Source organism: Gobius niger, assembly GCF_951799975.1.
Source record: "Gobius niger genome assembly, chromosome: 16".
NCBI lineage: Eukaryota > Metazoa > Chordata > Actinopteri > Gobiiformes > Gobiidae > Gobius > Gobius niger.
Genome location: NC_136867.1, coordinates 7,227,989 through 7,241,973, shown reverse-complemented (window position 1 = coordinate 7,241,973; position 13,985 = coordinate 7,227,989). Strand labels below are relative to the sequence as shown.

The window sequence follows — 13,985 nt, the reverse complement described above, 5'->3', positions numbered from 1 at the left end:
CTTCTGGACTTGAAAGGATCCTCAGCTATATGCTTTGAGCGCCCCCGCCCCCCCCGGGAGATGTTTTCAGCCATGTTGCAACTTCTTTGTCGACATGACAAACGTTTACCGGGCTCTCCGTTGTTTTTCTCCCAACTCACTTCTGAACTAAAGCAGGACCTTCATCATAGATACCCGTTCAGCTGTGGACTGCTCTTCCTACCAGGCAGCTGGGGCTAAAGTAGCTTTTTTGTTTTTTTTTGTGATGCAGAGGTGGTTAGCTATAAAAAGTGCACCCTCAGAAATAGTATTACTCAAGTTAAAGTCAAAAACAAAAATCCGTTTTTCAAGAAATTGGTAAAAAGTATTTGATGACTACTCAAGTTTGTATTGTTTGAGTGTTAGTGCAATAAAATAGACACATTCTATGAAATATCAAAATTCTGGGACTGTGTATGACGGTAAATTCATATCCGTTTGATTTATTAGAATAATATCAATCAGCAAAACAATCCTAAAATTAAAAACACAATCCTTGAATCATTTCATATTGTTAACATAAAGCTAAAGTCACTCATTGACTTACTCCCAGCGGGAAGTGTAGCAAAAGTTTGTCGTTATTGTGTTTCTGTACATTTTAGTAAACGCTTACTTCTTAAAAGTATTACTACCTACCTCCTTAAAGTAAATTTCTTGGAGAGTCCAACATGGCGGCCATAAGGACTTGTGTGTTTCTGCCTGAGCCCCGCCCACACCACACTCGGACGTAAAAGGCGTCTCGGAACTTCAGAAAAGTCTTTGGACCGAACATTTTGTGCCTGTGGTGTTTTCCCACCCAGAATGCATTGCCCGAGAAAGAGACGTCCGACACGGGATTCCGACTTCTCCGCCATCGTGGTGCCCTCCATGCACTGCTCCGGGTACCTGGACTACACGGTGGAGGGCCACGCCTCCAGGTGCCTCAGCGTGATGGACCAGTTCAGGAAGCAGGAGCTGCTGTGTGACGTGGTGCTGCGCGTGGCGTACAAGGACACCCTCGTGGATTTCAAGGTGAGCTCGTATCTACAATGTGTAAGTCCAAGATGGGTACTTCAGTCCCAGCGGAGTGGGACGGAGTGTTCTGCCGTCGCGTGATTTGGCAAGACACTTCTCTTCCTACTGCCGCCAGTGTCTGTGTCTTCATTAATGGGGGAGTACAGCCTCTGCGGATGGAATTTTGAATAGCGACATGATGCTAACTTCCTTGCCAGCTTCCTCTCTGTGTTTTATTCTTTTGGAGAGTTAGCCATGTCCTTCTGAAATGAATAATAAATATTTAAACCATATCCTACATAATTAGTTACAGCCAAGGGCGGACTGGGACTTAAAAACTGAGATATGTTCTTACCTTAGCTTTGACGAGTTCTTCAGGACCTGTCTGGTCTTCCCCCGTGCCTTCAGTCACGTAAACACAGCGCAGACGGCGTTAGCATTTAGCCTCTCCCTCTCTACACTATAGCTCCAAAACAGGTCAAGATTGGCATCCGCACAGTAAAGTGAAGATTACTGCGCAGTAAAGTGAAGATATTACTGCACGGATTTTGAACTACTCTTGGTATTATTACGCCTTACAATATAGTTCCCCCTTTTATCCGCTTAGAAAATCCACATTGTTTAATTTTGTGTAATTATACTTTGTAGTGTAACACTTCACGTAACCATATTTAAATGGGGAAAACGTGGAAGAGCTTGGTAGCTTCTATCTTGACCTGTTTTGGAGCTATAGTGGAGAGAGGGAGAGGCTAAATGCTAACGCCGTCTGCGCTGTGTTTACGTGACTGAAGGCACGGGGGAAGATCAGACAGGTCCTAAAGAACTCGTCAAAGCTCAGGTAAGAACATATCTCAGTATGTAAAAACGGTGGCCTCTTCCTTTAAGTACGGCTCAAATGCAGAACACAATTTTCCCTACGATGAGGACAAAGTCTGTATATACAAAAGAAAAAATGTTTCGAGTATGAGTATATAGGCACAGTACATACTGACTTGTATTTTTTGCTTCAGGTACATAAAGTGGTGCTAGCTTCATGCAGCTCCTACTTCAGGGCCATGTTCACCAGCAACTTCAAAGAGTGCAGCGCGTCGGAGGTGACGCTGCGCGATGTCTGCCCCCAGGTGGTGGGGAGGCTCATTGACTTCGCCTACACTGCCCGCATCACAGTGGGGGAGAGGTGCGTTCTGCACGTGCTCCTGGGAGCCATGAGGTAACTCTTTGACCACTGAAATGACTTAATAACTTTGATATGTGTGCGCATGTCATTTATTCCTGTTTTCCCTTTCCCTGCTGTAATGGTAAACTTTGCTTCCCGTGTGCAGAAAACTTTAACTAAGAATACTTTTTGAAGCTTATATGATTTAAGATATGTGCTGTTTGTTTCAATTATTTACACCTTAATCTGAGCAGGGTTAAGACTGACACCTGATGACAAAAATAAATTGCAGGAGTGTAGCTTTAAAGGGGCTAGATCAGGGGTAGGCAACGTCAGGCCCGGGGGCAAAATTCGGCCCTCCAGCATAAAACCTTTGGCCCCCAAGAGAATTTTGAAGAAACATTTATTCATAAATCTGAAACCAAATACATGAAAACGACTCTAAAATGTGGATAACACTGTCAATATTTTCACATTTCCCAGCAAAACACCCCATTAGGTCATATATTACAAGCAAATCTTATATTTGTAGAGAAAAGGTGCTTTACTTTGGGCTAAAATTGTGAGTTTCGGCCCTTGGTGTTTTGGCAATGAAGAAAATCGGCCCTCCATGACACAAACTTGCCGACCCCTGGGCTAGATGCAAGTTGGCCATTTTATACTCACTACTGCCACCTCAGGTCATGTGTGTATCTGCACCTTCTATATTAAGCTTGTGCATGACAGCAAGCAGTAACAACTTTTTGAGTGGCAGTGCAGGATTTTAGAAGCAGTTGTGGTGAACAGGTCTGGGCTCATTCTACACCTTTGGACATTGCGGGAACATGCATGGGGAGGAAAACACATAATCTTAACATTTTAAACTCCATATAGTCCAGGGGTGGCGAACACGCGGCTCTCGTGCCGCATGCGGCTCATGGCCAATCAGAATGCGGCTCTTTGCAAAATAATTGGTAAACATTTCCCATAAACTGTAACAGTCTTTGACCAATAATCCAACCATAGTTCTACAGACACTGTTTCCTCTCTACACACATGAATGAGAGCGGCGTGTAAAAGGTGCCGTGCAGCAGCTTCACTCAAAGCGGGATGTCGGTTGAACAACAGGCAGGCAGATCGTGGCACTAGGATCAGCTTCTGTGCTTTTCAGATTTCTGATCAGCCTACTCTTTATTTGATGAAATTTGGCTTCATATTCACAGAAAAAGATCAAAATTAGGAAATGAAAAAAAGCGGAGCTCTTTTGAAGCATATGATGTGAAGCGCGACATCGTAACACGGAAATACACAAAGTCATGACTTTTCTTTCACATGTGACAGTAACTGTAACAGATGCAACTTAAAACAGACTCTCAAATCAGGAGCCTCTGGAGGACGTCTAAGTTTATGAACTTTGTGCAGCCTAGAGTGCGTTCTCTGCACAGTCCAGTCAGGACGAAGCTGCAGGCACTGAGCGCACAGGCCAGGGGCGAATCAGATAAGGGGGCTCAGTGGGCAGGGCTCCACATACAAACACACCCCAGCATTAAAAAAAAAACAAATAATCTAATTCTGTCTCAGTCAGAGCAGAAAGCACAAAATTTCAGTTAATAAACATGTATTTCAATCTTGGTGAGGAGTAAAACCAGTAAATCTAACACAATTATTGAACAAAAAAAAGCAAAAGGCCAGACATAAAGTTATAGTTTATTGTGATTAAAGCAGTACTAAGTAACTTGTTTACCTTAATAAATCCTTTCCGTGGTCCCTGTGGGGGTAATACAAGTGTTTATGGGATGATTGGAGGGTCTTTCATCTCCCCCTGGTGTCTCTGGCCAGAAAACCATGTTTGCAACTTGACTGCCCCCGGTGCGGAGAAAGCAATACACACTAATGAAATCACGAAGAAGAAGCTGACATGCTAACGGGCAAAGCTAACTGCGGGCTAACGTCACTTTAAACAGTATTTACAGCCAAGTTTGAGTGAAAAAAAAATATTTCCATTGTATAATTGGATGCACAGTAACCCTCTCTGCCTTCGCCTTTCCTGTCAGCGTAGTATTTACTCTCCAAGACAATTAATAAATTAAAAAATCGTAACTTGCTACGACACCTGCAGTTGCGCTTATGGCCTCTAGGGGGAAGAGTTACTTAGTACTGCTTTAAATAAAACGGTCACATTCTATTTAATCACAATAAACTACCGCCCCTGGATCTCACTAATGGTCGGTGCCTTTGTGGCTCTTCACAGGATCAAGGTTGAACATTTCGGCTCTTGGTCTCTGACTAGTTGGCCACCCCGATATAGTCCCTTTTAAGTTGAAATTTCACAAATCTTCTTTAAAAATGTACTAATTCTTTAACTCCACCCCACCCACGTCTCTGCATTACTCATGACGACTCTTTCTTGCAGATATCAGATGGAGGATGTGGCCAAAGCCTGCTGTGACTTTCTGACCAAACACCTGGAACCGTCCAATGTGATCGGCATCGCCCGCTTCGCCGAGGAGATCGGCTGCACGGAGCTGCACACGAGGAGCCGCGAGTACATCAACACGCACTTCAGCGAGGTACTCTCCAATGTACACAAAGACCCTCCTTCCCCTTGTTCCCCTAAGTGAGGGAGCCGTTTCTCCAACTCAGTGAAGTAGTTTGCTTTCCAACATCGGTGCTTATCCGAAACTGTGACAACTAAAGAAGGTGGGGAGGGGTCAGGTTTTGTCAGACCCGACCCAGCCCAACCCAAGCACAGGCAAACCTGACCCACTCAACCCAAAAAAATATATAAATGGGTGTCAAGTTGGTGAATGGCTTTAGAGATTCGACCGAACATCCAACGTTGAGTGGGGTTTATTGACAAGAATGCACTCTCAATAATCAATTAAGAAAAAGTGCTTGTTAACACCCAGACACACGTGAATTTCGTCCCGAGGTCCCCAAACGGCTCGAAACTGGGGGACTTACTGGTTTCGGGAAATGCCAAATGTCCGAGTTTCTTCCCTGTAAAGATTGTCCTTCAGAGTGTCTTACATCGCTGCGGTTGTGGTTCATTATAATGTAACCCATGGGTGTGTCCAGGTGACTAAAGAGGAGGAGTTCTTCAGCCTGTCCCACTGTCAGCTGCTGGAGCTGATCAGCCAGGACAGTATAAAGGTGCTCTGCGAGTCCGAGGTGAGTCCCGTGAGCGCTGGCGGTTTTCAGGTCGTGTAAAGTGATCTCATGTGTGTGTGAACGCTTCTGAACGCTTATGTCTCAGGTGTATAAGGCGTGCACAGACTGGGTGCGCAGTGACATGGAGGGCAGGTCTCAGTACCTCCACGCCCTGCTCAATGCCGTCCACATCTACGCCCTGCCGCCCAAGTTCCTCAAGAGCCAGCTGCAGTACTGCCCCATCCTCAGCAAGGTAAACGCCGCCCCCACTTGTGCCGAAGGACTGTCTCTGCGAACCTGGTCAATAACATCTGTTTCCATCAGGCCAACTCCTGTAAAGACTTCCTGGCCAAGATCTTCCAGGACATGACTCTGCGAAAGCTCACCCCCACTCCTCCGCTGAGGGGCAGTCAGCTCATCTATGTGGCTGGAGGATACATCGGCGGCGGGTAGGCTGCAGTGCCTATGTCTTCAGTTTATCAGCACTTACTGTAGAGAACTTTGTGTACCTTTCTTTGTCTCTATATTCACTATCTATTCGTCTAGTTGTCCAAATGCTTTTGACAGGTTAGACTCATTTTTCACACCAGAGTTTGATAAGAAATGTGTCCCAGTCTACTCTACTGCACCAAAGAACAAGTCAGAGTTCTATGGAAATATTCTGCTTCCTGTACTTCTTTAGTACAGTAGTTTTATCACACAGTACTCTCTGCTTCTACTTGAGTCATGTTATTTTGAAGTATCTGTACTCTTGACAAAGATTAACTAATGGTTAGGACATTAGTCCTAACCATTAGTTAATCTTTATGGTGCGAATGTTAAAACTTTTCTTTGTCTGTTCTATTACATCAAGACTAAAACATGAACCATCATGCTCTAACAGTTACTCACTACTCAAGCATCACGCATAATTTTTTAGTCTTAAAGGCCCTATACCTGAATATTTTTATAGCAAACAATGAAAGATGAAGCCACTAAATGTCAATGTTCGTTGTGGTCCAAAGTCATTCCAGTCACAGTTTCATATACACTACCATGGCACATTGTACTAACTAAATTTAGTACAATGTAATGTGCTTCGTAACAATATGTAATAACTTACTACACTGCCTGTGTAGTACATAAACAATGATATAATGTGTAGTAGTACTTTGGAGGTACATAATGTAATAAGACCCAAGACCCTTAGGGTTAGACTTAAGGTCTTATGTCTTATTACGTTAAGTACCTCCAAAGTACTAATACACATCATTTCTTTGTGTATGTACTGTATAGGTTCAAGTTATTACACACTGTTACAGAGCAGATTACATTGTACTAAATTTGGCAGGTACAATGTATGTAGTGTAGTGTAAAATAAAATGTTCCTCTCATTCCTAGCATATTTGTAACATCCCAATTCTTCACAGGGACAAGTTTATGGGCACGTTTCACAACTTGCTGGGTCATTTTTCAGGGTCACTTTGCTTGAAAACTCACCTGCAAATTCATGACATTTATACAATTTCTATATAATGAAATGTACTGTGCCATTTCCACAAATGCATAAAAGTATGGTGCCTTTAAGTAATTATTTAGATGATTTTTTCACTTCTACTTAAGTGAAATGATTTAAAAAGCAATGTTACTGTCACTTTAGTAAAGTAATGTCAGTAATGATTTACAATGTAAAATTGCCCATCTTATTTTTTCAACTTCACTGTAAAACAAGGATTAATGCTCCCCACTCTGCACCCGCATCCTGAAAAATGTGCACCCATATACGATTGCATGTGCTCAGTGTGTGACTCTCCTCTCTCTCCGTGCTCAGCTTCAGGCACCAGTGCTTATCCGCTCTGGAGGCCTTCGACCCCCGCAAGAATGTGTGGATGCGGCTGGCCGACATGGGGGCGCCCTGCAGCGGACTGGGGGCCTGCACGCTCTTCGGACTGCTCTACACTGTGGGTTGGCTCCAGACATCACACAGAGCCACCGAGTGACTAACGGATCAAAAGTAATGACTGACTTGTTTCCGTGGTGACAGGTGGGTGGGCGGAACATGTCTCTCCAGGAAAACATGGACTCGAGCGCCCTCTGCTGCTACAACCCCATGACCAACCAGTGGAGCGCCCGCGAGCCCATGAACACGCCCAGGAACAGGGTGGGCGTGGCCGTGATGGACGGGTGCATCTACGCCGTGGGGGGGTCCGAGGGGTCCACGCACCACTGCAGCGCGGAGAGGTGAGGCTCCATCTACTAACGCTTATGTGAGACTTGATTTAAGGCGAGACACAGCAGAGTTTCTATAGGTATGAGTGAAAAACAAATCTGTAAGAATTTAAATGTTGCTTTGTTTTTGTGGGTTCAATAAGATATCAGAAATAACCCTTAAAAACTTCAAAACATGAAGCACAAGCCTGGAAAGCCTGGAGTCTGTTGGTGCTACTAATGTGGAGATGTCGGTGCAAGGGTGTATAGGAAAACTTCATTTTGTCTCCCGGAAAGGGAGCCGTTATAGCGAGCTGAGGAAAAGTCATAAAATAAGCACTCTAAAGGATGATTTTGGTGTTTTAAAAAAAATATATTTTAGAACTGAGGCGTTAAAAGAAAAAACATGCATGAAGATGATTTTGTTAGGGAAAGCATGGCTCTTCTCTTTGTACCATGGAAGAAAGTGGTCAGTCACATGGTCATTTTCACACCTTCAGGGAGCCTTAAGGGGCCGACCTGCTCTTTCCCCATGATTCCAGGCCAAAACATGACGCTGCCACCTCCTTGCTGATGTCACAGCCTTGTTGGGACATTGTGGCCATTCCCCATCCATCCACTACTCCATCCATTATCGTCAGTATTCAGTTAACAGTTTAGCGGAGGCCGGGTAGACGGTTAATGCACAACTGCAAGAGGGTCCTACACATTGATGTTCGGGAGACTCCAGAGGCACCAGCAGCTTCATATACCTGTTTGCTGCTTTGTAGCAGCTGTTCTCTTATCTGATGTGTTTGTCTGGCAGAAACCATCCTCATTGTGCCTTTATCTGCACAAACCCGTGTGTGCTCTGAATCAGCCACAAATCTCTTACACGTATGATGATTACGCAGAATCTTTCATGAAGCATCAAAGGTTTTCATACCTAGACCAACAGAGAGATCCTTTTTTCTTTCCCATTGCTTGAAAATGATGGTCTGCTTAATAATGTGCAATGTCCTTTTTCAGTAGTTTTTCCCTTAACTGGACTTACCTGACAACTAATCATCCCAGGCGTCTGAGATTGATTCAAGGAGCCCTGAGACGCAATACCATCCATGAGTTTAATTGAAAAACCTTTCCTTTTTTTTTTTACCTTTATGGCACTGAAATACAATTTACATTATAATTTGGAACGCGGTGCAGTTCACTAACTGCACAGAGGTCTAACAGTTGACCCGATGAAAGGTTAAGGATCAGGAGCTAGGATCAGGACATAGAAGCAACATAGTATTTGTCGTCATTTCCTGTGGAGGAGTGGAGCTCTACTGATCACATGCCCCTCCCATCGGCTGCATTCAGACCCTTCTTGATTCCCTGAGCTGCCAACAAGGAAGTGCCATTGAGTCCTCAGGATGATTTAATTTGTTCCACAAACTAGAAAATATGACACTTTTTGACGCGGTAAGAACAAAGCCTATAGCGCCACCTGCTGTCATGGAGATGAGGTGGATTTTGGCTCCTACAGACGGCCAATCTAGACTTATATAATACACAGTATCTAAGGTTCAAAGGGTTGTGCGTCACTTGTGAGATAACATGAAGAGGTGCACCGTCTGTGAGTTTGTATTGCGCAACTCTGCTCAGTCATAATGGTGCATTGTAAAGTGTTTGCCGCCCTGATACCGTCTGCCGTTGCTCAGAAAGTTCCTGGTTCTACAAAAGAAAGCCAGTCAGTAAATCATTATGCGCTATCAACTTTGTCACTTGCATGAACCGAGTTGGCACATTGAGCAGCAATAAACCAATTTAAAAGCCCTGATTACCTTCCGAGAACGAGCGGAGATTAGTTTGGGATTCTTGTCGTCCTCCAGCGCAGACCGACACATGCAGACACGCGTGCGACAGTTCAAAACAATGTCTGTCATGTCAGGAATGTGCCGCTTCCTGCTATTAACGTTTAATATGCGTCATTCATTCATATAAAAAGACTGAGATTACTACCTTGTCTAGTGCCTTTTCAATTTGAGATATTCATGGGCTATTGATGAGCTTAAAGGCACACTCAACACTCCAATTAGATTCTTTTCGATGGCTAATTTATTCCCTCAAAGAAGATCGTAGTGAGCCATGTATGAACCGCTTTGGTGGGTGTTTTAAAGTTATGTCACAAGCAACTATTAAATGACTGCTTTATTAAAGATTCAACAAATATTATTATTATTTTTTGGGGGGAAATTGCCTTGATGTTTTGTATCTGTGTTGTCACTGCAACCAAGAAGTGTTTTCAATTACTTCTAGTGATTTACTGGGTTACAAAAAAGTTATTTCGATTCAGTTTGACATTAGCTGGTTATGATTCATTTGTAAAGCCTGATACAAGACGTGAATCCGGATTTGAGCTTCAAGTTTACAGTACGCCGACAGCTCAGGAATCACAACATTAGTGATAAAAGTTATTAATTAGTTTGTTTGTTCCAAAAGAATGGGTTCAGCTGACGACATATGTGGGTCAATATGACAAAATAGTTAGATACAGATACAGAGGGATCATTTTGAAACCTTTTGGGGTTGTCGATAATTTGGAAATGTAAGAAAATGTACTGCATACTTTTAATTAATATTGTCATATGAAAGTAAATCAGTTTTAAAAATGACCAAAATTGCATGTATATTTTTAGATGGATATTTAAAGCAACACCGTGTAGAATTTTACCCAATAAATCAAATTGAAGTACAAGCATTTATGTTATGACAGACATTTTCATCATTGGGAAAATACCTCATAAATGTAAAAACTTTTGCTGTGAGCGACTCAGCTCTCCTAAGACATGGCTGTAGCTTTATCGGGAGTGGGTACGTCTCCCGCTCGTCTCCACGGAGATGTCGAATAAAAGCATAATTAGAGATTTGAATAGGTTAGGTTCTAATCCAGATCCATTTTTTGATCACCCGCTGCAGAAATAACATTTTCTGTGTTTTGTTTTGCCAGCAACAGCATTGTCCTAAATGTTACGCAGTGTACCTTTAAAAAAAAAAGAGAAACGGTCTTATCTACAGGATAAGATATGTTGTTTGTTTCCAGGTGAATGCACATGTTAAGAGGGCAAACTGACCCAAAACTCTCCTCTTTATGGATTTTTTTTTTCTGCCTGATAAGGACACGTATGGAATTGTGAAAGAGTGGTCCAAAGAGCATGATCTGATATACTGTATCTGATAAGCCAGCACAACCCCTTACTGTTCCTGTCGGGCCACTTGCGTCGCGGGAGTTGTAGTGACCAGTTGTACAGATTTAGTGTTGAGGTGTTGTGGGATTACGGGCAGAAGAAGATCTAAAGCCTCACTGAAAGCTCGTCAACCCTTACCAACATGGCCGCCAGCTTAGGCTAATCCCCTGGCACTTTTAACAGCTAGCGTACAAACTGCTCACTCCCTGGGCACTCGCTTATCTAACTGCAAAGCCAAGATATTGAGTGAGTGTGTTTGCGATGGCATGGGAATTCTTTAAAATGGCATATTAGCTTGTTTACAGGCTGTTCACATCGGTCACGCGGAGTTGAAGTAATCCGAGGAGCTTCTCTAGAGTCCGGACACCTTCGGCGCTCCTGTTCTTATCCTGTATTAAACCCTTCCCTAGTGTGGAGATTAGCATGTTTCCCAGTAGCTATCGTTGTTCAATCCTATGGTTCAATCTGTCATTTCTCAATCTGGCCTTCTCTTGGTAGCTTCAGGGACAGATCAGTGCCTCCTGCTGGCGTTGCTTTGCTACTCTTCACATTAGCATTTTATTTTGCATCATGTGCATTAGCAACACAACTCAACTGCACGCTAGCTACTTTATATGGGGTCAGCCCTATGTTCCCCGGTACCTACATTCCCCCTCAATAGAGTTGGGGGAACATAGATGTATTAAGTCTAGGCACCAGACCACTATCCTTAAAGAAATATTTCAGGATTTTTTTGACATAGGGCCTCATTTTCTAGTTATCCAGAGTGTTGTTGATTTCTGGAGATTTTTTTTTTAATTCATGCAGTTGTGTTGTCTATGGTAACTAATAGCCTGCATTAAAAACCTCTTCAAAATCATGGGGTCGTCCTCCAAACGTTGCCATATCTGATTTGTAGAAAGCTCCTTTGTGAAAATCTACTGTAGATCCGGTAAGCTAGCAGATCACTCCGCCGCTGCGTAGCCTACAACCAGGAAGCTGATGCTGCTCAAACATAAGTTCTTTTAAATGCAAAATGGTTATATTGCAAAAAATATTCCGTCAACACAGACATTTATATCTGTAGTCTGGTGTTATAAGTGATTTGCCTCAGGTGCTCTGTGCTTGGGTCAGACTGTTTTTAATGCAGGCTACTAGTTACCATAGACATGCACTAGCCTAGCACTAGCCTAGCACCACTAAACTCTTCAAATATAAGGGCTGCATGAATTTAAAAAAAAAAAAAAAAATCTCCAGAAATCAACGACACTAGGATAACTAGGAAATGAGGCCCTATTTCAAAGATCCTGAAATAGCCCTTTAAGATTAGTGGCTAGGGCAGGGTGAGGGTTAAGCCGATTGATATCTATCACCTGGGAATAGGACCTGGGGAACAATAGGTACGCACCCCTTTATGTCCATCAGAAACAGTTTAAAGTTATTAAAGGATCAACATCGGGTGTGTCCTTCAGTGTATAGTAAAACTAGAATGTGACGATTTTCTTCTCAGGTGGGACCCAGAGACCAACCGCTGGAGCTTCGTCAGCCCCATGTCGGTGGCTCGTCTCGGGGCCGGAGTGGTCGGCTGCGGGGGCGCCCTCTACGTGGTAGGGGGGTTCGATGGACAGAACCGCTGGAACAGTGCGGAGAAATACCAGCCAGATACCAACAGCTGGGTGCAATTATCCTCCATGAGCACCCCCCGCAGTGGTCTCGGTAAGTGACTTGCTTCGAATCTTTATTTAAAGGTGCATTATGGAACTGTCTGTGCATAATTGACCTGTTAAGTTAAGTCGATCTTGTTTAGTTTTTCAATAAACGATAAGTGACCGCGTGTGGTTCCTCTTGTATGACCCTCCCGCTGTGTCCTTCCAGGCCTGGTGTGCTTGGGCTCGTACCTGTATGCCATAGGGGGCTATGACGGGCACAGGCAGCTGGCACTTGTGGAGCGCTACAACATCACCAGGAACACATGGGAACTCCGGGCCCCTATGCAGCAGAGCCGCAGCGCACTGGGAGTCGCAGTCTACGGCGGATGCATCTATGTGTTTGGTTAGTCACCTACTCTTTAACCGATCCAATAATCTAATCCATCTTTTGAAATAATAATGAAATACTTCTGCACTTGATCGCCGCAGGTGGCTACAACCAGCACGGCTTCCTGTCCAGTGTGGAGTGCTACTGCGCCGAGCAAAACGAGTGGACGGTCGTCATGCAGATGAGAAGGGGCTTCAGCGGGATGGGGGTGGCCGTCACCATGGAGCCCTGCCCCGGGAGTCTGCCCGAGCTGGAGGAGGAAGACCAGGCGACCGGCACGTAGCTTCCTCACCAAAAGGGACGGGGGACATCTGCGATCAAAAGACCACTCAGGACTGGACGATAGATCGTGTTCAATAATTTCATGTCAGGACTTCACCAGACGGCATGGAAAGGTACGGCTCGACGGGTGGGCAGTGTTCACCCACACAGGGAGAACATGCAAAGCCGATGTAGTCCTGAAATCGAAACTGGGACCTTCTTCCCGTGATGCGTAATGCAAACGACAATGCATTTTTGCCAGAGCACATTCTCACACAGGATTTCAGTCCGCCTTTGCGCCCCTGAATGTTGACATTACACAAATACAAACCTTGAAAGTTAGTTAGCCTTTGTTGACTGAGCAAGAAGGCTAAGGCCAGATCTCTGCTGTTGTCGTCGGACGCTGTGGAAGACACGCACAAACGGAGCGACGGAAACTCCCCTGCTACCACAAGCACAGTGTTCCACCAAGCCAAAAAAAACTCTTCGTATTATCTTTTACCAGAGCAATTTTTCAACTCGTTATTGTAATGTAATTTAATTTGTGAACAGAAAACATAATTCTATCAAGTTTTGTAATTTCCATTTTTTTTTGTATTGTGCGTCTACCTCTGCTTGCATCAGACTCCAAAATATACTTGTGATTCTGGTCTGTCGCCGGCCTTTTTTTGTTTGTTTTTTTGGAGCGTGTGTGCCATTTTTGTAAATCTTTATAAATTCATTTGTTTAAATAAATGTAATTCATTGGTTGCGATTGCGATTGATGTGGTGTTTGTGAAGTCCTAACTGGTGTTTTGTTTTAAAGTAGTGTAGCATTCACGCTTAACCTTCTTAAAACGGCTCTATGACAAAAAGAGACGATGAGTCGCCTGAACCTGTCAAATAAAGTTCAATATTTTATTTTATTTGGCAACTGTAACTCGAGAATATTGAAGCATCCCTGGTGTGTGCATTTCCATGGACACTGGGTAGAATTTGAACCATCAAGTATATGTAAAATAAGAGTTTTTCGGGAA

The 13,985-nt window shown here is 43.7% G+C and overlaps 1 protein-coding gene across 1 annotated transcript; it reads left to right on the top strand.

Annotated features, from left to right (window-relative positions):
• The first annotated feature begins 755 nt into the window (after positions 1 to 755).
• keap1a (kelch-like ECH-associated protein 1a) lies at positions 756 to 13,340 on the top strand. The gene is made up of 11 exons (XM_079573854.1): positions 756 to 1,029; positions 2,022 to 2,221; positions 4,560 to 4,716; positions 5,225 to 5,317; positions 5,403 to 5,549; positions 5,621 to 5,745; positions 7,107 to 7,236; positions 7,320 to 7,516; positions 12,182 to 12,387; positions 12,547 to 12,723; positions 12,810 to 13,340. Exons 1-11 carry the CDS (start codon positions 820 to 822, stop codon positions 12,989 to 12,991), a joined length of 1,824 nt encoding a protein of 607 aa, XP_079429980.1. The 5' UTR covers positions 756 to 819; the 3' UTR covers positions 12,992 to 13,340.
• The last annotated feature ends 645 nt before the right edge of the window (positions 13,341 to 13,985 follow it).